Source organism: Pelodiscus sinensis, chromosome 2 (genome assembly GCF_052426305.1).
Source record: "Pelodiscus sinensis isolate ZL-2025 chromosome 2, ASM5242630v1, whole genome shotgun sequence".
Lineage (NCBI taxonomy): Eukaryota > Metazoa > Chordata > Testudines > Trionychidae > Pelodiscus > Pelodiscus sinensis.
Window position 1 is genome coordinate 21,586,839 of NC_143053.1, and position 25,375 is coordinate 21,612,213.

The window sequence follows — 25,375 nt, forward strand, 5'->3', positions numbered from 1 at the left end:
GATAGAGGCAGCAAGGGGGAGGGAGGAAATCGATTAGTCCTTAACATCCTTACTTCAGACTATTGTTCCCTTTCCTCATTTTAGAGTAACAGATGCTGTTCTCTCTTTTTCTTTAGAAACAGGTATTTGTGTTGATATTTGCTGTTATCTTACTGAGTGGTTCCAACAATTTGGTTTTCTATCTAGCTGGTTTCAGTGGCTTGCTTAAATACAACCATTCAAGGAAATAAAATGCTTGGCTGTGGCCACCCACATCTCTGCTCCACATGTGGTAGGGACTGCATGCCTCTCAAACCTTTCCTCCTCTGCAAGGGGAGGGAGAGTAGAGAGTGAATTGAGCATTGACTTTCTCTGCTGGGGTGTGTGGTGGACTAGCATAAGTTACTGCATCCAGGAAACATGAATTGAGTGGAGATGAAATTGAGAGTCACAGTTCCTTCTCCCAGGCCAACACTTATTTAAAAGATTGAGCAAAGGCTCATTCTAATCCTAAATGGTGGCATTCTAACAGCATACATTCTGGAATTGTTGATGAAATGCTGTCAAGTTTAAAGTGCAACAGATTAAATATTCCCCTGATCTGAGTACACTTGATGCTGAGTGAAAACATTTTTGGCCTTTATCTTGGGAGAGGGATTTTTTTTTTGATCTACAGAAAACATTATTTATTCTATAAAGGCTAATGGGGATCATCTCTGAAATCCATCATGCTCTGTGTGGAACTAAACATCTGTTCAAGACTTATTAGAGAAAAATTGTTGTGGTTTATTTTTTTAACTTTTTATATTCTGAATAAAATCCTGATTATGTCTAAGGCCTTGTCTACACTGGCAAGTTTTGTCATCAAGACCTGCCTTTTGGTGACAAAACAGACAGCATTTACACTACAATGCGACTTTTGTTGGGGGGGGGGAACCAATTTTGGCGACAAACTTCCAGGCTTGTAAGAGATGTTTGTCTTTATCCTCCTTTTATTGTTGACAAAAAGCCAGCGTGGACTCTGTTTTGTTGAGAGAACTGGCTTCCACCAGTATCCCACAATACCTGCCCTGCTGACACTGATCAGTGTTTTGTGATCTCTGCTGCTCTGCAGGCACACACCCCTTCCCTTTTAAAGCTCCAGAAAGTATCTGACAGATGAGTGAGATGCTCTGTTTGAGGAACACACAAAAAGAGCAAATAATTGGCATGCTCACATTCTGCCTTGCTAGAAACATAACAGCAGTCTGCCTGCTGCTACAGGGGAAGGAATGGAAAGATTGATCTGCTGCTTTGAAATTCCTCAGCATGGAGAGCTCAGAGAGCTACTCACGCTGCCACTTCCCGCAGCTCTGAGTGCTGTGGGAGAACTTGGAGGGAATCCCAGGAAGTGCAGAGATCAACTCTCCCTTTCCACAATATTGCGCTGTGGGATGGTTACCCACATTGCTTTACTCTGTCTGTCGACAGGGGAGCTAGCAGTGTGGACATGAAATGTTGGCAATGGGAGGCAGAAAAAACAGTTAGACCAGTTTTCGCTTTTGCATGTCAACAGCACTTTTGTTACCAAACCTTCCCTGTTTAGACATAGCCTTTGACCCCGATTCTGCAGTTGGATACATGCAGGCAGATCCCTACATTGTTCAGTCTTACTGAAGTCAATAGGCTCCATGCAGGCACAAGTTCCTACCTGAAAGGATATAGCTGCAGGACTAGGGTCTAATAATATCCGCTAACAAACTGATGTTTAAGTAAACTTAAAACACAATGATCCTGTAGCATCTTAGAGACTAACCAAAAATATATAGAGACAGTATCATGAGCTTTCGTAGGCACAACCCACTTCTTCAGATGACACGCAACATGACAAATGATGTTTATAGTAAGATCAATAGCACATAGATTTGGAATGAGACAGGTCTGTGATGTTTTTGGACCTGTTTAAATCCCACAATTCAGCAAAACACCTAAGCATGTGCTTAACTTAATGATAAACATGTGCTTAGCCTGTAATTAGAATGCTTTCTCTAAATGATGTGACCCAAAGTTCAGTGTCCATTAAATTGAGCTGATATGTAATTTAAAGAACGTATACTATGCATTTTCTCTAAAAGGCCCTCACAATAATTCAGCAAGTCAGGCTCCATTGTTCAGCAGTTTATAAATATGCATTCTATAAAGTTTGTCCTATATAGCCTGCAACTGAGCAGATGTTTGGGCACATTAAAAATACATGATATGGTAACTAAGCAATACAGATGCTACAGAATTAGTCTGATCCATTTATACAAGTTTTATAGTAAAAATATTTTATTCAGTTCATTGCATTTTTGTTCAAGTTTTGTATTTGACATAAAGATTATTCCATAGAAATAAACCATTTATAAATAGAATGACAGGAACAACCAAAAAACCAAAAAGAAGTGGGGGCAACTGATGTGTCCTCTGTTTACATTACTGTCCTTTCAAGGTGAATCTGAAATCACCTCTGTCTGCCATACAGATCCACAAAGTCATGTAGCAGGAATACTGAGCCCCATCCCACCTTGGGATTCATACTGATAAAATCATCCAGGTTCATCTTGGCATCTAGACAAGAAGCACAAAAGGGAAATATTAAGAGTCTTATATAGAATCTATGTAGCACAGACAAACAGTGGATTCTCTGTAACTTGAAATCTTTAAATCATGATTTGAGGACTTCAGTAACTCTCAGCCAAAAGTTAGGGGCCTATTACATGAGTGGGTGGGTGAGGTTCTGGGGCCTGTAGGATGTCAAATTAGATGATCATAATGGTCCCTTCTGATCTTAAAGTCTATCAAATACACAATCATTCCAGCACTGTTAGAAGTATCTAAACTAGGGCGTGTTTATTCCCCAAGGAAAGCTTGAGTTATTTTGAAATAACCAGCCCAATATTTTGAAATAACAGGTTTGCTTGGTAATGTGTGTTGTAAAGCAGGCTTTTTCTGTCCACGGCCTTCGCGTATAGCCCATCCTGCCACACAAGGCCCCTCACACAAAACCCAGATACTCAGAGGAGCATGGGAAGCACAATGCAGTTTTTGTGAATGGAATTTGACCTTATAGGCATCCTGGAACTCAAAGGCACCAAGAAAATAGGGAGGTAAGCATAACTAGATAACGCCTAGCTGAATTTACAGATAAGCCTCATTTGACCGTAGCTTGACCAGTCTTAGGGGCAAGGGAAAAAGTAAACATAGGGTAATAAAACACAGTTGTCTCACACTAACTATGCCCCATCTGGTCCTGTCCACGAGGGGATCACGCATACATCACGAAAATTCCTATAGGGCAGTATTGTCATACTACCTCATCACTAGCCTATCAGGCCCTGCCAAATGCAGACCCTAGCATGGCATTAGACACCGAATTTTTGTATAAAAGACCATCTACCCCTTTGTTCGACGGAGGTTCCGTGTATTGAGGGCACGTGTCTTTTTTTTTTTTTTTGCCCGGCTAAAGGATTGATCACTCTGAGGCTGCCTCCCCACCCTTCGAATCAAATATAGGGGTGCACGAGTCCTGAGCATGCTCCGAGTTCTAGTGTGTCTTTGTGTTGTTATCATTTCTGGATTTGTAAGTATTGCTTAAATGTATTAGTTATTGGTTTAATAGTCAAATTGTGTTAATTTCACTGTGTAATTCTGTAAAGCGTATCTAAGTTCTGTTAACCACACTGTGTAAATTGTATAATTTTGTGTTGTGTAGTAGTGTTGTATTTAGGTTAAATATAAGTGTTAGAAATAGACGCCCCGGAGTTGTTAAGTTGTAAAAGTAGATTTATGACTAACTCCACCAGCTGCCCTAAAATAACCATAGAGGAGCTGGCTTTAGACAAAGTTTTTATTATCATTATATTGTCTTTGTTTTGTATTTTTGTTAAGCAAATTAGAGACAGTGATTTGGTATAGTTGAATTGTAATCAAAGAAGTTTGTAATTAGTTAAGTACAGCTAAGTTTAGGGTTTTCTACACTGTAAAAGTACTAAGCAATTGCTAGTTTAAAAAAAAACCATTTGCTAATTGTTAGTTTTGATAAAAAAATCATTCTATTTAATAAAAATAATTTGTTTCACCATCATCCAGTAGTTTTCACTGGGTAGTCGGCTTTAACCCTTGAGGCTCCCATCACATCACCGAACCAAGATGTAACAATGTGGACACTCTGCTTGTTTTGAAATAAGGGCTACACTGCAGGCTTCTTGTGCAAGAATGGCCAGTCTTGTGCAAAAAAACTTACAGAATGTCTACACTGCACATGCGTACTTGCTTTACTGTAAATTTACTTGCACCTCGAAATAGAGGGCTTCTTGCGCAAGAGTTATTCCTCTCCCCATGAGGAATAAGCCCTCTTGAGCAAAAGCTCTTGCGCAAAAGGCAGTGTGGACGGGCAACAGGAGTTTCTTGTGCAAGAAATCCCTATGCTAAAATGGCCATCAGAGCTTTCATGCGCAAGAGTGTGTCCACACTGCCATGGACGTTCTTGCGCAAAAGCACATCTCTTGTGCAAAAGCACATGTCAGCAAGGATGCGCTCTTGCACAAGACCTTTTGACCAAGAACTCTTGTGCAAAACCGTTCTTGCGCAAGAAGCCTGTAGTTAGACGTAGCCCCTTAGTGTAGACCAGGGCCTACAGTGCTATCTGGCATTGTAGCATAGACATAAATCTACTGTATTTACTGTAGTGCCTTACTGCTGTATTTGATTTTTAAAACATGGATTATTTAGATAAATCTGAGGATTCAAAGCCAGAGCCTACTATTGTTTAACTGATAGATATACAAATACAGTATACTGTATAAAATTAACTTCAACTGAGTAATTTGATTTTTTTACTCATTCAGTGCACTAGGGATTTAGAAAGAGTAGAAACCTCTTAAATGCAGAGTCCTCCTCCTGTTCCACCTTTCATTCCAGCCTATGGTAGGGCCTGTGTATAGTGACAGCAAAATAATTATTTAAAAAGTGTTCCTTACATGGTAGGCAAGCCCAGAGGGACACTTGACCAGTTAAGTTACAAACTCTGAAGCGGGGGGAGAGGAAAAGTGATGAGTGGGGAGAGGAAAAAGTATTTTTAAACAAGGAAACACAGATGCAACTGTAGGCATTGTGAAAGGATACTGCCACAATCTTTTAGGGGAGTAAAAAAGATTCTTCTAAAAGGTCTATTAAAACAATTTTAATGAAGGGATTTTTTTCCTTTTAAATAGCAGGCCAAAACTTCTAAGTCGACAGTGTTTCAGGTATCAATCAATAAATAAATAGCTGGCACTGAAACTGCATGACAGCGAGTTCCCTTGGCATTGTATGTCTAACAAGTAGCATATCTTGCAATCAGACCTATCAAACATTTTATTAATAAGTCCTTTGTTCTGGTTGCAAGGAAAAAGCCAGGAGAGGAGAAGGCAGCAAGTCGACACCCCCTTGCCAATGATGAGTGGCCATTTCAGACTTCAAGTTTGCCCCTGAGGTAAGGGGCTAGATGATGACTGGCAATGGGTCACTGAAGCAAGGTGGGTATAGGGAAGTTGTGGGTTCCCTGGGAGGGGAGGACCCCAGAGTACAGGGGCACTGACCTAGGACAATCTGAGGAGGAAAGGGCACTGTGGCCAGGAAGGGACACTGAGATCAGTGCAGGTCTGCTGGCTTGAGGCTGGGACATTAACCAGCAGTGGGCACTCTGAGGCAGGAGTGCTGAACCCCAGAGCTGTCAGTGGGAGGTGCTGGGGGAAGGGCGAGTGCTCCCTGTGATTCTGGGGCTTTAATTGAAGTATTTCAAGCTTCATGATAAAAATCATGAAAACAGGCAATCCTGGAAGTGATACAGGAAGTTATATTGGTAATGCTGTAGGTAGCACTTTGCCTTCTGAAGCTATTTCTACACCACCAGATTATTTTGAAATAACTCCTGCTTGTGAAGAGGAATAAGCTTACAGTAATTCCTCATTTAACACTATAGCTACATGTCTGAAAATGTTCATGCTAAGTGAAAATGTGCTATGCGGGGTCAATTTTCCCATTACAAATAATGGAAAAGGTGGGGGTTGTGTTTCAGGTAGTGGTGGCAAAGTCAATTTTCTATTGGAGCTTGGTCATCAACGTCAACATTAGATATCTAGCAACACAAGATGCCGTGGTTTATTAAAACACAAAGATAAATACGTGAGCGAGCGGAGGAGCGCTGTGACCATGTGTATTCATCTGCTCATGCGTATTACCACTGTTTTTACCAACTTATACCGTCGCACAAAGTAGTCCACCACTTGACCGTCCCCAAAATAACACAAAAAAAATAACACGAAAATAATAGTGTTATTTGAAAAACGTTCCCTAAAAAAAAAATTGGGCTATTGCGAAAACGTGTTAAGCGGGCTCGTGTTAAACGAGTAATTACTGTATTTTGATATAGTTATTATGGGAGTTATTTGAAATAATGGGCTTGGTAGTGTGGATGCTTGCCTTGTTATTTCAAAATAAGGGGGAGTTATTTCAAAATAACTTGCCAGTGTACACATGCCTTGAGTCATCATTGAACCAGTTTCTTCTTAGGGAAAGACACTGTGCTGCTATTTAGAGGTGATGGAATATAACTCCTGACCATTTGGGAGAATTAAAAATCCATAAAAGTGGGGGTGGAAGTGTTCAGTCCTAGTTAAACAGGATAATTCAATTTATTGTATCTACATTTGCTCTTTCATTTCTATTTGATATTCTTTGTCACATTCTGTTGTGCTGTGATCCATTAAGCAGCTGCTACATTCCACATGAAAGTGGAAACATTTCAGTAACAGGAAAAACACATTTCTATCATTTGAGTTTTATAAAAGACTGGATCCTTCAAAATAAAAAGGAACTACAATATTGAATACAAATAGGCTACGTCTAGACTGGCATGATTTTCCGGAAATGCTTTTAACGGAAGTTTTCCATTAAAAGCATTTTTGGAACAGAGCGTCTAGATTGGCACGGACGCTTTTCCACAAAAGCACTTTTTGCGGAAAAGCATCCGTGCCAAGCTAGACGCGCTTTTCTGCAAAAAAGCACCGATCGCCATTTTCGCAATCAGGGCTTTTTTGCACAAAACAAATCTCAGCTGTCTACACTGGCCCTTTTGCACAAAAGTTTTGCGCAAAAGGACTTTTGCCTGAATGGGAGCAGCATAGTATTTCCGCAAGAAGTACTGATTTCTTACAGTAGGAAGTCAGTGCTTTTGCGGAAATTCAAGCGGCCAGTGTAGACAGCTGGCAAGTTTTTCTGGAAAAGTGTCTGATTTTCCGGAAAAACTGGCCAGTCTAGACACAGCCATATTTTGTAGGAGCAGAGCAACAAAACTGATCATCATTAATAAATTGTACCTAGATATCTACTCTATATTATAGAGTTTGTCTGTGTCAAAACTGTTCCCCACTGTCGCAGGAGGTGGGGTCCTGCAAGAGACCTTAAAATACCTTGCCCATAAAGGCTTTTGCTTAGACTCAAGGGCACGGATTCCTTGACCTTGGATGGTACACTGCCACCACCCAATTGCAAAAACCTCTTGAAAACCACGAAGATATACTTGGGACTTTCTCTGTAGGATAACCCCAAGCTTTTTAATCCTCCCTCAGGAAAAAGCTTGAAAACAAACTAATCTCTTAATAGCTAACTATCAGTCTCAGAAGCTTCAGGGGGTAGCTGAGTTAGTTTGTACAGGATAAACTTAAAAAAAAACAACAAATGGTCTGGTAGCACTTTATAGACTAACAAAACATGTAGATGGTATCGTGAGCTTTCCTTGGCACACCCCACTTCTTCAGATGACCTGAGTCTAATGACTATTAGTATACGATACCTTACAAATGAACTGATAACACAATAAGCAGGAACAACTTTGCCAACCACTAAAATGCAGTAACCGCTAGAGTGAAATATGTGAGCAATTTAATGAGGAAATGCCATATTTAACCAACTCTGCATGAATTTCTGCAGAGTGAATGAATTCTTGAACTGGAATTTCGTCAGGACACTGGGGCTAACTCCCATAAGGTCTTAAGCACAGGAAGTCAGCCCCCCTCAGTTTTCTCTCCCCCCAAGTGAGAGAGAAAAGACACCTCCAGAAGAATAGGTTCTTTGTAACAGTGCTGAAATATTAGTTTATTATGGAGTGAGTGAAGAGTGCCACCTACTGATTTACCAGTAGCAAAGTATTTCAGTTTCTTGTCCCACTTCTATCTTTCAAGGACAAACTTTGAATTACAGTTACCTCCAACAAAATTATTAGCAGAACTTTGATTTACAGGGTTCATACTGAGCTTGGGGCTTGAATCATTGGTGACTCAATTTGGGAAGGAAATCAGGCATCTCCCTAACTTTCTAAGCACATGATTAGCTCCACTCCTTAAGAACCTTCTGTTCAAAAAGATGTTTATGAATATCTTAAGTGAATGAAGGAATAAGACTGGAGGAGAAAAAACTGAACCTGGCTAAGAAAGGAAAAAGTATAAGGATAGCAGAGAAGAAGGGAATGAAAACAAAACAAAAGCATCAAGTGTTTACTAGACTGTGTCAGAATATTCTGGACCAAACTACTTCAGCACGTGCTCAACTTCAAACAGAGGCATAACATTTGCACTGAGTGCAACAATACTACTCACCTGCTTAGTGTCAAGCACAAGAGAAAGTGCTTACCTGGAGTGGGGTGAGAGAGCTCAGCAACCTGATTCATATCCCTACAATAAAGCATTCCAGGGTGCCATTTCAGGAGGTGAAGAGGCAGCCACACATGCCAGGATGCCGCTTGCTCTTCTAGTCAGAGGAATGGGAAAAGCAAGCAGTGTCCCAGTATGTGCGGCTGCAGCCCCCACTGCTCTCCCAAAATGGCACCCTTGAAAGCATCCCTACTCAAAGTAAGTACATGCTTAAATCCAAGCCCCACTGAAGACAGTGGGTCTTAAGCACATGATTAAGAGCCATCCTGAATAGAGATGAACTTCTGCATAGGGATTTAAGTTACTAATCAGCTATTTGATAAGCTAAAGCTTATAACACACTAGTCAATTAGTTGCTCCTTCCCCTTCCTGCCTCTATCAGAAAGAGGCAGCAAGGGGGGGATAGAGGAGGGTGTGCTTAAAAGCCAGCTCCTCCAGCTCCGTGGGAGGGGGCAGGAGCACAGCAATGGTGTTCCACCTTTGAAACGTACAAGAATCCTGGCTGGGGTTCTTGTGCATTTCAAAGATTGAAATGCTGCATGGAGTCCCCTGCTGACCCAGGGCTCCATGTAGCATTTCAAAGGCAGAACACAGTCCTGCTACATTTCAAAGGCAGATGTGCAACAGCCATGCCAGCTCTTGCTACATTTCAAAGCAGAAGCACCCTTATTGACCAATCAATTAGTTGATGGAAATTCCATTGACTAGTTCATTAGTCTAATTTTAACATCCCTACTTCTGCACATGCTTAAATGCTTTCCTGAATTAGCTATTTAAAAAAAAAAAACAACCACACCCCCACTATGCTTTGAGCCACTGAGCCAAATTAAGGGATAGGCACTGCTGGCTTATTGAAAGCCCTAGCTCCTGGAGCCCCATGACAAGGTCAGAACCTCAACTCTCCTTTTTAAATTATGTTTCTATTCCTCACATATTTAAGCACAAGCTTGAAAATGTGACCTGAGTAACTGAAACCTGATTGGCAGACAACTTAAAACATTAGTTTTGAGAAGAATGAATTGTCCCATTCTTCTGAACTGATAGCTGCGCCATGCCAAGGTGAGGCAGGGCTGTACCATGGGGACAACATATGGGATGTAACTACAGTCCTAGTGTATCTTAACTCAGTCCTCTTACTCACAAGGACATATACTTCCTCCCTGTGAAGAGATTCTGAATACAAGACAGACGCAGGAATTCCTAAATTCCAATCGCAAGTCTATCAGAGATTCACTAAAGGATTGTGAGCAAGTCACTTTATCCTGTGTGCATCAGTTCCTATAATGAGTGGACACTGATGCTTACATGCCCATCTTACACAAGGTGTTGTGAAGTGGGGATGTGAATGATAAATGATAAAATACTAGGACTGGAAGGGACCTCGAGAGGTCATCGAGTCCAGTCCCCTGCCCTCATGGCAGGACCAAGTACTGTCTAGACCATCCCCGATAGACATTTATCTAACCTACTCTTAAATATCTCCAGAGATGGAGATTTCACAACCTCCCTGGGCAATTTATTCCAGTGTTTGACTACCCTGACAGTTAGAAACTTTTTCCTAATGTCCAACCTAAATAAGCAAATGCTTATTGTATAGTCAACACACTCATTGACTAATCAGTCCCCACCCCCTTGCTGCCTCTATCAGAAAGAAGCAACAAGTGGGGGCAGGAGCGGAGAAGAAGAGGTGGTGCCTCAAAGTGGCAGCACCATGTGGAGCCTGGGGACAGGCAATTTGCATCGACTATTTGATTAGCCAAATAATTGAAATTTTACATCCTTATTGTGAAGATTAACGTTCAACAAATGCCAGAAACGGTGTTGAATGTTACATAATCCCATAAGTATATACCAAACATCTTGGGAGTTCATTTTTTCTGAAGAGCTAATAAAGCACTTTGTCTTGAAAGGTGGCAGTGCTTTCATGGTATATTATGGAAGCATAAATATCATGTATGCAACTTCCTCAAATCCTGTTCCTTCTGATTGAAGTAAAAGGGGTAGAGTAGAATGCTGTTTACCTTCAGTTTCAATGCAAGGATAGGAAGGAGGAGGCTTCTGCCAGTGTCCACTAGCATCTTTCATGTGGGATCGGTCAGAAGCAAATGTCTTCAGATACAAGTCTGCTCGCACCAGTCTGACTTTTCTAAATAAACATATAATTAAGAATTGTACTAAGTGATGGAGTTATATAACACTGTTAGACATTACTAACCCTGATCCTGCTCCTGCCCTTGTTGAGTAATAAAAAGTGAGGTATTAATAGTGTCATGTAGCTGAATGACTAACAGGAAGGTACAAAAGGAAATACTTTTTTTTTTTTTTAAAGGGGTGAACTATTGTCTTCTAAAGAGCAGTATCACGTGTTTATTTCCTGCACAGTACTATTGATGCAACCAACATCTTTCTTTGTATGCATAATTGTAGGACCCTGGCTTTTGTAAAATATTCTGTACCCCAGGGGTTCTCAAACTTTGGGATACCTAAAATGCTAAATGAATTTGTGTGACCCCTCACCCGCTCTGCCCTGGGTCGCTTCCTCCCCCCTTCTCACCAGACTCCTTGTCCTTCTGGGGTTCCTTCAAGGCATTTGCAGTCCTCAACGCCCTTCCACCTGCAGGCTCCCTTCCCCAGTCTCTTTCTCCTCTGTGCCTCTTTTGCACTCCGTGACCCTTTGGTTCCTTCTCTCTCTTCTCCTCTGTCCTCCACTCCTCCCCCATGTCTTCTCTGCCTCCTCCTCTGACCCCCACGTGCCCTTATTTACTTCCGGGTCCTCCGCCCCAACCCAATCCCCCAGCCCACTGCCTGAGGGATTCTGCCCTCTCCCATCTGGGGAAGCGTTTGGTCACCCAGCCACCGTGCCTCTGCCAGCCCCTCGCGTGTCTGCTCCTGCGCCGGCGCCAGCTTCACTCTCCTGCCGCCTCGCCTCCTCCTGCAGCTAAGCCATGCTCCTGGCAGCCCCGGCCACGCTGCACAGCTTGCTGGCACCTGCTTTTTGCCACCCTGCTGCTCTTCGCGGCCCGGGGGGAGAGAGGTCGCAAGTGAAAAACCGAATCCAGCTGTGACTCCTCCCCCCCCCCCCCAAGTTGCTCGCGACCTTCCCCTCCCCCCCAGTTTGAGAAATGCTACTGTACCCTGTGTGTGTTAATCTTCTCACCTTCTGAATTCTGGAAGAAGATCATCATCTGATTTAAATGCCTCCTCAATGTAAATGTCAAATGGACATGGAAACGGCAACACGGTGTCAAGATCATAAATGAAGTTCTGGTCTCCACTTGAAAGGTGAAGTAAAACAACATGATAATCCTAGGAATAAATGGCATTGATATTTAAAAGCTGTACATGGTTACAGACAAGCCTCAGGGATATTAAGAAAAAGGGACAAATTGCTTCAAAGCATAACCCGTATGGCTCAGAGAGGAGCTGCAACTGATCTTTCCCTGAGTCTCTTCCGTGGACACTTTTTCCAAGTGGAATTTCACAGCTTATTCCACGTTAGCCTGGATTACCAGGGTGAAAGGCAATTTTATTGCCACCATCCTGTCATACAATTACAGGGCAAACAGTACTTTATACCCCCTTGCAGCCATTCATGAGTGCAACTCAGGTGACAAGTTTCATTACCTTCACCTCTCTCTGGCCCATAAGTCTTAAGGCTACGTCTATACAGCACCCTTCTTGTGCAACAGCCTATGCAAATGAAGTGCAGATTAGCATATCACCACGCTTCATTTGCATAATTAATCAGGGGCCATTTTTGTGCAAGAGGCTTTTGCGCAAAAAGGAGCTGTGTAGATGGCTCCTTTTTGTGCAAAACCCACCACTTGCGCAGGAACGGCTCTTGCACAATGGGGGTTTCTGTGGAAAAAGGAGCCATCTACAGAGCTCCTTTTTGCACAAAAGGCTCAGAGTTGCCAAAGGGCTGGAGACCAGCTCACCCTGAGGCAGATAGAGGTGAGACCAAGGCCCCGATCTGCACCGCAGCATCCTCATCCCTGCTCTCGGAAGTCAGCCACAATCTCAAACAATGAAACCAAGGCATATAGTATTAGTACAAAATGATATGAACATCTCAATTGCTATACCCTCATAAAATATTTGGATAACATGTTTTTATGTCAATTCCAAGGACTAATACAGATAAGAGGTGACATCTTGCTTCTTCTGAAGGGATTACCAGATAATTTTAATGTTGTGTTTGGCCACTCATGATTAATTTTAATTGTACAATACAACTGTAACCTAGTAAAGTGAATACAAAATCCACATATGGAAAGACATGAAGGAGTTTTCTAATGACATTTTCAGTGCTAAATATACGTAACTATTTGAAGCAAGATATTGAAAAGCTCTTGGGCAAATTATTTTCCCATGCTAATGCTTCACTTCTAATTCATGCATCTGCAACAACATTAAATAGTTAGTGAAAATGGGGGGAAAAGGCAGCTATACTCTTACGCAAGTTTGCATTTGTAGTTGGATTGGCTACCAAAGAACGTTAATACATTTTTGTGGGAAACTCTTAAAATGTGTAATGGCCTTTTCTGTCCATCTTCTGCCTTCCTTCTTGAATCACTTGGAACTCATTAAAACAATTTTAAAGTTAGCTTTTAAATTACACTATTTTTCAGTTACATTTGGAGGCAGGTGGAAAAGGGGTCTAGCAATCATAATTAAAATGGTTCCGTTTTTTCTGGTTTTCCCAAAACAATTTACTCCCAGTCTGAGATGACATGTGCCACTTTTTTAAACTTATAAAATGTATAAGTCCCTGAAAAGGGCATTTATATTGGAAGTCCCCTCTAATCAGTGATGATTCAGAACACAAAATTTCTGTACCAGAATTGGAATAGTACTCCAGTACTGGACAATTCAGATAAAAGTTCAAGAATAATTATGTCCAAAAAGAGAAAAAAGTTTCCCTAATACCATCAATCAGGGTATATGTCTGATACATGCAGCTGTCTAACTCTCACTTATTTCCTGTCCTACGTACTATTTGATATTTTCATTATCCACATAAATATTTGTACTAGTTGGAAGGCTCCTGGTGTCAATAAGCTCTTATGGCAATATATTACACAGATTTATTATATGTTAGAAGTTTGAATTTTGTTGCCTTTTGATTTCATTAGATGTTGCATCTGTTCTTCCATTTACAGTAAAATTTATTTTCTCCATATCATTCATTATTTTGTATACATCTGTTATCTCCCTTGCCAGCCTCCTCTCTAACAATGCTCTAAAACATGTAGTACTCTTACTTATTTTTACTATATTGCCTACATTGGATTTAGTGAACAAAACATAGGGCAGATTTACACTTGCATCAGTGCAGCTGCAACACTTGAGAGCTTGAGTGAAGCCATTCCTATGCCAATGGAAGAATCCTGTAAGCCACGGCTACTCAACTTTGGAAGCCTCAGGGGCCACAATGATACTCACAGCACATGCGGAGGGCCACAAGTTAAGTGTGGTTGCATATACATGCAAATATCTTCTTTCACACTGACAGGTATGAATACAAAGCACTTTCCACAATGTCCCAGCACCTTCTCCCTGGGGGCTAGCAACACTGACACCCTCTACCTATCTGTTCCAGCCAGCCTGTCTGCTTGTGTCTTTAAATGCTCACGCCACCTGGGAGACGCCTCACCATTGTGGAGCGTATTCCCAGTGGAGGCCATGTTCAAAGGATCCCACCCGCAGGCAGTATGTTGAGCCCCGCATAAGCCCAAACAGTACCGCGGGCTGCAAACAGACGGGCCACATGTTGAGTAGCCCTGCTGTAGGCATAGTTAATCTACCTCTACAAAAGGCAGTAGCTATGTCAGTGGGAGAAGCTCACCTGCAGACACAGCAGAGTTTCAAACAAGGGTTAGGTTGATGTAACTCAAAAGGGATTTTTCACACCTTTAAGCTCTGTAGTTCTACTGCTAAGTCTGTAGTGTAGACCTGGGCTTAGAAAAGCACGCATGAGATGTTGTCATGTTAAGAAGTAGGACTGTTAAATGATTAAAAAAAAAAAACTAAAATTAACGGCACTGTTAAAAAATACCCATTATTTATGGATGTTTTCTAAGTTTTCAGCTATATTGATTTAAATTACAACTGAATGTAAAGTGCACAGCATTTGTATCCTATTTGATTACAAATATTTGCCTGGGACACCAGCTACAACAGTGCCACGTGAACGCCTGTTCTCACTTGCAGGTGATATCGTAAACAAGATTGGGCAGCATTATTTCATGCAAATGTGAAACAAACTTGTTTGAGCAATTGACTGAACGAGAAGTAGGACTGAGTGGACTCAGGTTGTTAAATTTTACATTGTTGTTTTTGGGTGCATTTTTTGTTGTTAATTCTACATTTTGGAAGTTCAATTTTTCATGATAGAGATTGCACTACAGTACTAGGAAGGGGGTTGAAATACTGTTTTTACCATGCAAATATTTGTAATCAAATAGGATACAAACCCTGCAGCACCCCAGCTGCTCTGCCCCACAGCTTCCCCAAGTCCGCTGCTGCTGAAACTGACCAGCAGTGGGCTTGGGGAAGCCATGGGGCAGAGCAGCTGAGGTGCTGCCAGGCACCGAGCAGGGGAGTGAGGGGCGGCGCTGCAGGACCAACCCGGCAGCACCCCAGCTGCTCCGCACCACTTCCCCAGGTCCACAGCTGGTCAGTTTCAGCAGCGGCAGCAGCAAACTTGGGGAAGCTGCGCGAGCAGCTCCAGTTGTCCGGCTGGCCGGAGCACTTCCGGGTTCCAGTTGGTGCCGGACTATTGGGAGTTCCGGACCACTGGATGCCGGACAATTGGAGTTTTACTGTAATTTCCATCAAATTACCCCTTCACATAACACATAAACCAGGTGTCAATACCACTTTCTTATTCACTTCCTCTATACAGTTCATGATTTCTCACTTCTATCATATCCTCCCTTCCTTAATCATCTATATAAACTGAACAGCCCCCGGTTTTTTTATTCTGTTTTCTTACAGAAGCTGTTTCATATCCCTAATTATTTTTGTTGCCCTTTTCTATAAGTCTTCCAATTTTAATATTTTTAAATAGGGCAGTCAGAATTGCACACAATAATCAAAGCATGACTAGACTGTGGATTTATATAGTGATATGGTGATATTCTGTCCTATGTATCGTATGCCTTATGGGTCCTATCATTGTTAGCTTTTTTAGACTGCTGCTGCACACTCAGCTGCAGAGCAATATCCACAATGATTCCAAGATTTTTCTTGAGTGGTAACAGATTTAGACCCTGTCTTTATGTATGTAGAGTCAGGATTCTTTTTTCTAATGCTTTGCACATTTGTTAATGCTGAATTTCATCTGCCATTTTCTTGTTCGGTCACCAGTTTTGGGAGATTCTTCATAGTTATCTTTGGACTTGACTGAAGATAGTTATTTTGTATCATTTTCAAAGTTCAACACTTCATTGTTCAACCCTTGTTGAACCGCATTGGTCACAGTACAGATCCTTGGAAAACCTTGCCATTTCCCTTTTTCCACTTGAAAACTGTTTCCAGCTTTTGTTTCCTATCTTTTAACCTGTTACTATTTAATTTTATTTAGTTTGACTATTTGCCATACAACAGCATTCTTAGTGGCCAAGTTATTGATACATGAAAGTATTCAGTTACTCCTTACTTTGCTTAAGAGCAGGCAAAGGGAGTTGTTGCCCTGGGCTCAGTAATTCCCTTTAAATTGGCACGCCAGGTGGCTCTGAAGGCAGAGGAGGGGGGCACTGAGAGCTGGCTTCTCAAGCCCCACCCCTTCTGTCCAAGACCCATCCCTTCCCAGAGTGCACAGCCACTGCTCTCACCCCCCTTGCCCAGAGGCCCTCAGAAGCTTTCAGCATCCCTGCTTAAGAGATTTTGGTGAAGGACCTTGTCAAAGACTTTCTGAAGGTTCTGGTACACTACATACACTGGATCACCCTCATTTGCTGACACCTTCAAAGAATTCTAACAGGTTGGTGAAGTCTGATTATTTTTATTGCTTAACATGTTGGTAGTACTAGAACAATTAAACATGGTACAAGAATCTATATAGACCAGAATGTCTTACCCAAATCACAGGTTCATCTCCACGTCCTGATTGTTGCTTCCACAGTGGTATCTGCAAATTACCAGTTAGAAGCTAATGTTAAGTAAGCTTAAAAAAAAAAAATCTACAATTTGTCTAATATGAGATGATAAAATTAGTGTTTATCTGTGATGCAATACGTAAGCTTTTATCAGATTGTTTTTTAACTTTTGAGCTTAAACTTTGGGCATTGTTTTGGATCACACAGACCATTCAGTCTCCTCCGCTGACTGATAGTAATAAAGGAATCCCTGCTATCCCGTTCTCAGGGAGGTGATACTTCTCCAGATGTCCACCCCAAGGGACAGACTACCATACATGACTAAAAGACGTGCCTTTTAGGTTCTTTTCAATATCTGTGTGACCAGGGGGCCCAGGTGAGCTACAGGGGTCTGGCCACATTTGTGCCTGGATTAGGGTTACCAGAGTGTTTCAGAAAAATACCGGACATACATGATCTCACATTGGGGATGAGGGACCAGTTACAGGAAGCAGGGCTGACCAGGAGGGAGAGAAGGGGAAACCGGCCAGCGGGGAGCGGGGCTGGCCCGGGTGCACGGAGATCCCGGGGTGCTGCCCGTCCCGCACACGGTCTTGGCAGGGTGCACAGGTAAATCCGGCCCTAGGGATTCCATCCCAACCTGGCACCATCCACCTCCTCTCTACTGTGTAGTTGCATACTGCCTGGCCAATAGACACACTCACACAGTGTGAGTGTGTCTACGAGCCAGGCAGTATGCAACTATGTATTGTTACTCATGATAATAATAAAACTTACTTAATTAGAAAATACCAGACATTTATATGTCCGGTATTTTCTCAATTTGTTTCCTAGACAGAAAGCTCAAAACTGGACACATGGCAAACCTAGCCTGGATCCATCTTTCATTCACAGTAAATCGGTTTTGATTCAATAAGGCAACTTATCAACTTACCATCCTTCTTTCATTGGATATGAAAACAGCAAAAAATTCTTCTAAAGGATATTGATCATAGCTTCTGATGTATTCACAAAGTTTCCAAACATTTTCCTCACTGTAAAAATACAAGGTTTTTTTTGTCCCCAGTTCTTGTTTTATTTCTGATTTATACAATAAAAACAGCATGGCTGTTATAACTTTCCCACTTTTGGATTCATTTTTCTGTTGAAGACTTTTTCCCAGCTCCTTTCACACATGTATTTTTAAGCTCTAAAATGTAGGTTCAAGCCTTTAAAAAGGTTTTACACAAATAATTCATAGGTTTTTTTGGCTCTACTATTAGACAGCAAGAAGCATAGCTTGGTTTACTCTGTCATGACATGCTTTAATACCAAATGATTGGTATAGTTAGTGTTTTGTCTTTTCCTTACTGTTTGTGGCAAAGTAGTTTTGATTAAAGTGTCAACAAATTAGGTTAAATAAACATTTTACCTGGAAAGATACATGTCATCAAGTGTATGAAACAACTTGACAAATATAAAATTTTAAATAGACTTCCATCTGATCTTAGTGACATATTAATTTTATATATATATATATATATATATATATATATAATAGTTTAGCACAATTCTAAAGTAATAATCGTGTATATAACATTTAATACTACTATTAATAGTTTTGCACAATTCTAAATAAACTGTCACTGATAATAGGACAGGATGCACAAATTATTAATGGAACCATAAATTATGTTCTGATAAGCTATTCAGAAAGCCATACAATTATCCTGTATATTGTTATTTGTCAGTAAATCATCCTCCAATCATCTTGGTTAACCAGTACTATGAGTGTCCTAACCAATGCATCCTTTTTTCCTAGAATATCAAATGCTATCATAAGAAAAATAATATTCTATCTCCAGGCTGTTATGACCTCATTTTCTTCTGCTTTGCCTCCTGCAAGAGTATGTACAAGTTTTCTAAAGAAAAATGGAAATATGGGAGATTCCAATGGGAAACAATGACTTTCAGTACATCCACTCTTTGTGCATTAATTCCTTGACTAATGAAAAAGAAGATTTACCCAGCCACATTTCTTACATACCTATTACTACTTACCAATAGCAGCTGGTATACACACAAGCATGCCGAGCAGGGACAGCTGGCTGGTAACCTGCAGCTCCTACTTCTGTCTGTTCCATATGCGACCCTCATCCAGAGATATGGGAGTGCTGGGTTTAATAGGCTAATAGGCTCATACACCTCCCCCAGCTGTATAAAGCACCGGCTCGCTCAGGAAGTGTTTATGCCGGAAGTTAGTGAGTTACAAGCAATTTCTTCCCCCAAGGAAATCCGGATGTTAGTGCTTTCCTATGACTAGGAGCTCAGGCAGGCAGGAGGGAGGGGTTTTATCTTGGATACGAAACAAGATAAGTTTCTAATTGCTCTATTAAACCCCACCATGTTACATCAAAGGCAGGAGAGAAGGGGTCAAGTTGAATCAGAAGGGTGGGAAAAGGGAATTTTTTAACCCAGAATAGGTTGCAAAATTTGAGTCAGGATGAGCAAAAGGGACGTTTTAGCTTAATGAGATGATCCAGAGGCTGCCAAAACAAAGGAGAGGGGGTTTGAGTGGGGAGGTGAGATCCTGAACTTACAATGGAAGGGAGGGAGAGACCAGAACAAGCCTTGACAAGAGGGCAGGGCTGGGCTGGGCTAGCTGATGAAAAGGGAAGATTAATTAAATCTGCACCTGTTAGTGAGGGAAAGGCTGAACATGAGCCACAGGAAAATGCTGGGGATGAAAAGGAAACCTGTTCTCAAAGTGCATAGAAAACATCCCCAGAGAAGTATTTTTTGTCTTAAATGTACAAGGCCAAACAGCTATTTCAAAAGCTTCAGAGGGGTAGCAGAGTTTGTCTGTAACAGGAAAACCTTAAAAAACAACAAATAGTTCAGTAGCACCTTAAAGACTAAGAAAATATGTAGATGGTACATGTAGATGTCGCTTTTGTGGGCACAACCCACTTCTTCAGATGACCAGAGTGTTGGAAATTCATATCCAAGAATAAATAAGGGAGGGGGGAGGAGAAGAAAAAAAAGGAGGGGCAGAAAAAATGTGACAGTGAGTAGATAAGCTTTAGAGCAGTGGTCCCCAACCTGTGGAGGTTGCCGGGCGCCAGGGGGCGTGGCAGTTCGCCCGCTGGGCGCCAGGGGGCGGGGATGGGGGCGGGGTCCCCCCATAGCCATGCGCCCGAGGCCGGAGCCCCCTCCCCCCCCAAGCTCCGTGTGCCCGGGGCCGGCGCCGCCCCCCTCCAAGCGCCCGGGGCCGGGGCCAGCGCCCCCCCTCCAAGCGCCGCGCGCCCGGGGCCGGCGCTCCCTCCTCCCCCCCCCCAAGCGCCCGGGGCCGGCGCTCACCCCCCATCCCCGCCCCCCGGGGCCGGCGCTCACCCCCCATCCCCGCCCCCTGGGGCCGGCGCTCACCATGCGCCTGGAGCCGGCTCCGGCACTGTGCGTGCACCACGTGCCCAGGGCCAGGCCAGCCCCGAGCACGTGGCGGGCGCACACGAATGCCCCCGCGGGCGCCATGGTGGGGACCACGGCTTTAGAGAGATAGCCAAGTTAGTCTGTAACAGGAAAGACTTAAAAATCAAGAAATAGTCTAGTAGCACTTTACAGACTAAAGCTATTTCAAGTTCAATATATCCATTTCTAGTTGTCTTTTTGTTAAATTAGTGGAAAGAGATCAAGCCCATTTAAAGTCCTGAAAACCTGTGGAAACTTGCATACCCTGGCAAAACCAGTGGCTGCACAAGGGACTTTAATCTCCTGGCCATACAACACACAAAACAGCATACTTTTATACAGTGTTTTTACAGGTAGCACCACACAAAGTCAGGAGGTTTAATAATGTAAAATACTTTTGATATTAAAAAGCTGTATTCGTTGTTGTGCAAAAGTGCTGTACATTTGTCTAGTAGCTATTATGTCTTACCCCATAGTTTGGCAATGGGCAGGACTACCTTCAGGAGGGACTGTGTAGAAAGTTTGACATTTTTTCCCCTAGCACCACAAAACATTTCTTAATTTATTTCCAGGCCGTGACACTTCTGTAAAATGGTGTCACATCAAAACTACAGCAAGTTCTCAATTTTTTATGACTGAGATCACATCAGCATTTTGGCTGTTTGGCTATGAGCTTTGTAGCACACAACTTACTTTTTATTGAAGTGTGCTAAACTTTGCATGATTTTAAACTTTTTGAGAGAATGAAATCTTAATATTCTAAACTTCTATTTGGCTTATTGCACTGGCAGTGGGAAGCAAAATAGAGGAAGTGGGGGCAGGACTTTGCTTAAACAGTTTATTTTGGAGTCAAAATGTGATTATTGCACTCCTGTGATGGAATATGCTAGCTACTAGAGTTATGTCCCCAAGATGGGCCTAGGATAGCCAAAGATCAATATTTTCTAAAATAAGGAATTTACAGATGGGCTGCTTACTAAATCAATGCCCAAACCTCCCCCAATACGAGTTTTGGGGTGTCCACTATTTTTAAAAATCAAACCATAATCCAGGTGTTAAAAAGTGGAATGGGAGTCTAACTTTAGGTCCTTGTTTTTTTAAAAAAAGAGCTTGTTGCTACAAATATTAAAAAGTTGGACTGCAGATGTCACAGGTCCTAGCAGATCACACAAAAGCCAGGTCCTTTACCGTAGGCTCTTGTAAGGACTGCAGCTGCCCCAAGCCGGGCTCTTGCTCTGTGATTGAGGAACAGCTGTCTGAAACACGGGCAGTGTCCCTTTAAGGGACGGGCATTTGACTCAGTCCCATTTCAGCGGGAAACACTGGGGCGGGCTGCTGAGCGCCTTTCTTGTAGCCAATCAGAGCCGGGTAAAACAGTCTTCCAACTTTGCACGCGCCAAAAATTCCAAAAGGACGCATCACCTATGCGTGTCTCTCCGCCTCCCTTCGGGAACTAACCTACAGGGAGAAAGAGTCCTAAGAGACAACCGGACGGAACGGTCCGCCTCGGGCTGGCCGAAAAGTCAACGAAGGAGTGTAAGAGCGGGTGCCGTATTTCACTAGTGGCGCTACTCTGCTCTAATGAGAGGTAGAGGCGGAGGGATACGACGGGAGGGCGGTGACGCGGCAGCCCGCGGTTTGTGGCGCCAGAATTCGGAGAGAAGCCGCCGCCCCCTTCTTCAGCCGGGGCCGCGCCAGCTCCGGCCATGGTGATGCTACGGAGCAGCACGGGCAGCGGCAGTCCGCTCCAGTCTGCCGCGTCCCGGGGCAGCCAGGCGTCCCTGTACGACCTGATGGACTCGAGTGCCGAGTTCCTGTCCTTGACCCCCGCGCCGCGGAGCCGCAGGATGGGCACCCGCTCGGCCACAGCCGCCTCCGGCAGCAAGTGCGGCAGAGGAGCCAGGAGAGCGCCGTCAGCAGCGGGCAACGTGAGTAGGGGGCAGCCTGGCTGTGCAGATCGAGGCGGATGCCGCCTGGAGCGCACGAGAACCCCACCGCCGCATCGGCCTCCGTGGTGAGGGGCGCTGCCAGTGCGCACTAGGTGGGGGAGGGGGAGCTGAGTTCTCCTGGCCGCGGGCGAGAGGGGTGACCCCACCCCGCCTGCAAAAAAATAGAGGCGTGGCCTGCTAAACTCCGCCCCCTGGTGCTGGGCGGAGTAGGGAGCCAGCCAGAGTGAGGGCTGAGGGAGCTTGTGGTGGCACGTCGAACTCGTCTTCCTTATTCTGGGGTTGTCTCTGCCCCTGGCTCCTTCTGGCTTTTGGTAACCGGAGTAACCGCGAAGCTGTGGTCGCTCCCCAAGGGCTGGCTCCAGAGCCTCCTGCTCACCTACTGTTTAAGGGTCAGAGCCTGGCCCTTAGGGTTAAAATTGTGTGGCTTTAAGTGCGGGGATAAGTAACATAGGTGAGACAGCGCTTTACACTCTTTCTGATGTAACTTGGTGAGGTCATAACTCTCTTACTGTGGTTGGCTCTGTTTATCTCCTTGCGGCCACTGTTTTGTTTGATTTCAGGATAGTTAATGTTACCTCAGGAGATAACTCATCTTTTTAAAAGCTGAGGCCAAGGCTACAACGATGAAATATTACCGAGGTGGATTGTGCAGATTAACACATAATAAAGCTTAAAATTTTGTTAACTGCAGTCATTAGAGTTCAGTTAACACTTTAAACAAATCAGTGAGGGCAGATCATGTCTTTACACGATGATGGAACCTGCTGAAGCATAAAATTGTAGAGTGCTAGAAAGGAGCAATGAAAGTCGTTTGGTTAGAAAGTTAAACCAGGTCAAAATGCTCCACACAGATCTGTCCCTCTGTTAACTCCTTTGGAATCCATTAAATGTTGCCATATCCACAGTAAAACCATGAGGAATGCCACTCTATAACTTCAACTTTGTAGGAAAATAATTCGTATATGAAAGTCAAATGTTCAAATCTATTTAACTACTAAATGACAGTCTGGACATTTCTGGTCTACGTGACATTCCAACTGAAGGTGTATGTATGTACATGTCACTTCTGAAATGCAAAACAACATGTTTTTCAGTTAATTTCACAGTAGTCATAAAGCTTCATAGTTGCATAATTTAAATTTTAACAGACCTAAATTTTAAACTTTGCCCAGCAGAGTAAGTATGAGATCTGTGCCAAAAGGAACTTTTGGGAGTTAAGTGTTTAAAGGGATCAGGGTCTGTGGGCATGGGGGCATGTGAAGTCTCCTGGCCTGTAACCATTTCAGAAATTTGTGAAATGGCCCTCCTTCAAAAATTATTGTCCACCTCTATTCTAAAATGTTCTTCCTGGGGAGTAGTCCTAAACCTGGGCTCTGAATAAAGATCTGGGCTGCCTCCTGTTTCTATGGGGATGTAGACTACTCCACTATGAATACTTTCTGAGTTGGAGGATCCCAGAGTGAAAATTGGTAGGAAAGAAGTAATTTTCCCATTTTGCTAAATGCACATACTTCAGCTAAAGCATTTTCTTTTTCTTCATCTTCCTAGGAATTTTCTTCTAACAACACTGAATGTTTCACTGGACATTCCTTAGGTCCAATAAGAAAAAGTAATCTGCACTCTTCAGACTCTAGCTTTGACAAAAATATGGAAATGTTACGGGAGAATGTTAATGGAGGACACTTTACAAGGTAATTGTTCTCCTTCCATATTTCTTAATAATCACTGTTAAATTGTGTTTTCTCTTGTTTAAATGACTGACTTTGAAATATTCCATCAGCTCCTAGATGATCCTAAATTTTGCTCTTTTACAAATAAATGATTTTGGGAGAGGAGAAATATACGTCTCTTCCATTACAATGTTAAGAATCTCTGCAAACAGAGCTGACAGTCCCGTGTGGGGCCAGAAGTGATTTCTAGAAGTGGTAGCCCTGCACAGGGCTGGGGCATCCCTCTGTCCACAGTGGGCCGCTCCCCGGGTACTGTTTAACTGGTGATCCATTCACGTAGCTATTTCAGATCTTTTCCTGATAATATTAACTAGGGATGTGACCATGTAGCCAAGAACATGATTAACCGATGAGCCTGGACTACCTCCTTACCATAGTCAAGCCCAAGGAAAGCCACAGTACTGTTTGACCTTAGAATTTGTTTTTTAAAACTTCAGTAGGGCAAATCCATATGTGTACATGTCTGGAATTACACATACCTCCCAGATCAATATCTTCATATGGTCCCCTGATTGTTTTTTGTGGTTTTTGGGTCCTGTAAAAATAATGGCTCTTTTGTCTTTATAAGCCTCTGATTTTTTTTTAAGCTAATTAAATCTTAGAACTTGATGCCCAAATGAGTTAAGCAGTAGCAATAATACTTATTTCCCATTTCTTTGTATAGGCAGTTGGCTAAGCTGCAGGCTGACAAAAAAAATGAGGATTGTAAAGAAGGTAAAGGAAGAAAATAAGTCTTTCCAATTTTTAATTAGTGTTAAGTTTTAAAATGCCTGTGTTGTTGTGTCATTTAAATTGTTTCATTTGAAATCAACCTGCAGTGCTGAATAAATTAACTTAGTATTTTTAAAAGTGGCGAGGAGTCCTGTGGCACCTTATAGACTAACTGAAGGGTTGGAGCATAAGCTTTTGTGGGCAAAGACCCACTTTGTCAGATGCATCTGACGAAGTGGGTCTTTGCCCACGAAAGCTTATGCTCCAACCCTTCAGTTAGTCTATAAGGTGCCACAGGACTCCTCACCGCTTTTGCAGATTCAGACTAACACGGCTACCCCTCTGATACTTAGTATTTTTAGCTCAGATTCAGGCAACTAACTTTAACAGCAGAATACAGTGTAGGCTGTATTCTGTCATTGAAAGTTACTGATTGCGCATAGCTAAGCTGTCTGAACTTTATATGCATCTCTATGAAGCCAAGAGCAGTACTTGACTGCAAAACCTGTAGTTTGACATACTTCTACTTCTCATTGTTTACTGTAAATTCATAACCCTGTAACCAAGACCTATGTTTATAATCAAGTTTAGGTTTAGTAAAGTGTGATCTAAGTGATTATTTTGTGTGCTGTTTTAACTGTGATACAACAGTGAAATAATTGCTACTGTATGTTAACTATTTAAAAATCAAGCCTTTAATGTGAGGTAACTGATGCCATATATAAATGTTTTCCAGGTTTCTTCAA

The 25,375-nt window shown here is 42.6% G+C and overlaps 2 protein-coding genes across 5 annotated transcripts in view; one reads left to right on the forward strand and one right to left on the reverse strand.

Moving 5' to 3' along the window:
* Window positions 1–2,121: 2,121 nt before the first annotated feature.
* Window positions 2,122–19,669, reverse strand: NTAQ1 (N-terminal glutamine amidase 1). Its single transcript, XM_006137485.5, has 6 exons — window positions 18,833–19,669; window positions 17,727–17,826; window positions 16,774–16,824; window positions 11,848–11,996; window positions 10,712–10,836; window positions 2,122–2,568 (listed from the first exon to the last, which is right to left on the reverse strand). Exons 1-6 carry the CDS (start codon window positions 18,913–18,915, stop codon window positions 2,462–2,464), a joined length of 615 nt encoding a protein of 204 aa, XP_006137547.3. The 5' UTR covers window positions 18,916–19,669; the 3' UTR covers window positions 2,122–2,461.
* Window positions 19,670–21,539: 1,870 nt separating this feature from the next.
* The window catches only part of ATAD2 (ATPase family AAA domain containing 2), an 88,165-nt gene continuing 84,329 nt past the window's right edge, over window positions 21,540–25,375 (forward strand). The window contains exons 1-3 of one of the 4 annotated variants that reach the window (XM_025178690.3): window positions 21,540–22,167; window positions 23,737–23,879; window positions 24,583–24,632. In XM_025178690.3, the coding sequence (XP_025034475.2) occupies window positions 21,946–22,167; window positions 23,737–23,879; window positions 24,583–24,632 (415 nt within the window). In that variant the 5' untranslated portion in view covers window positions 21,540–21,945. The remainder of the gene's footprint in view (window positions 22,168–23,736; window positions 23,880–24,582; window positions 24,633–25,375) is intronic. The other 3 variants (XM_075920165.2, XM_075920164.2, XM_075920163.2) reach the window with 3 other exon arrangements.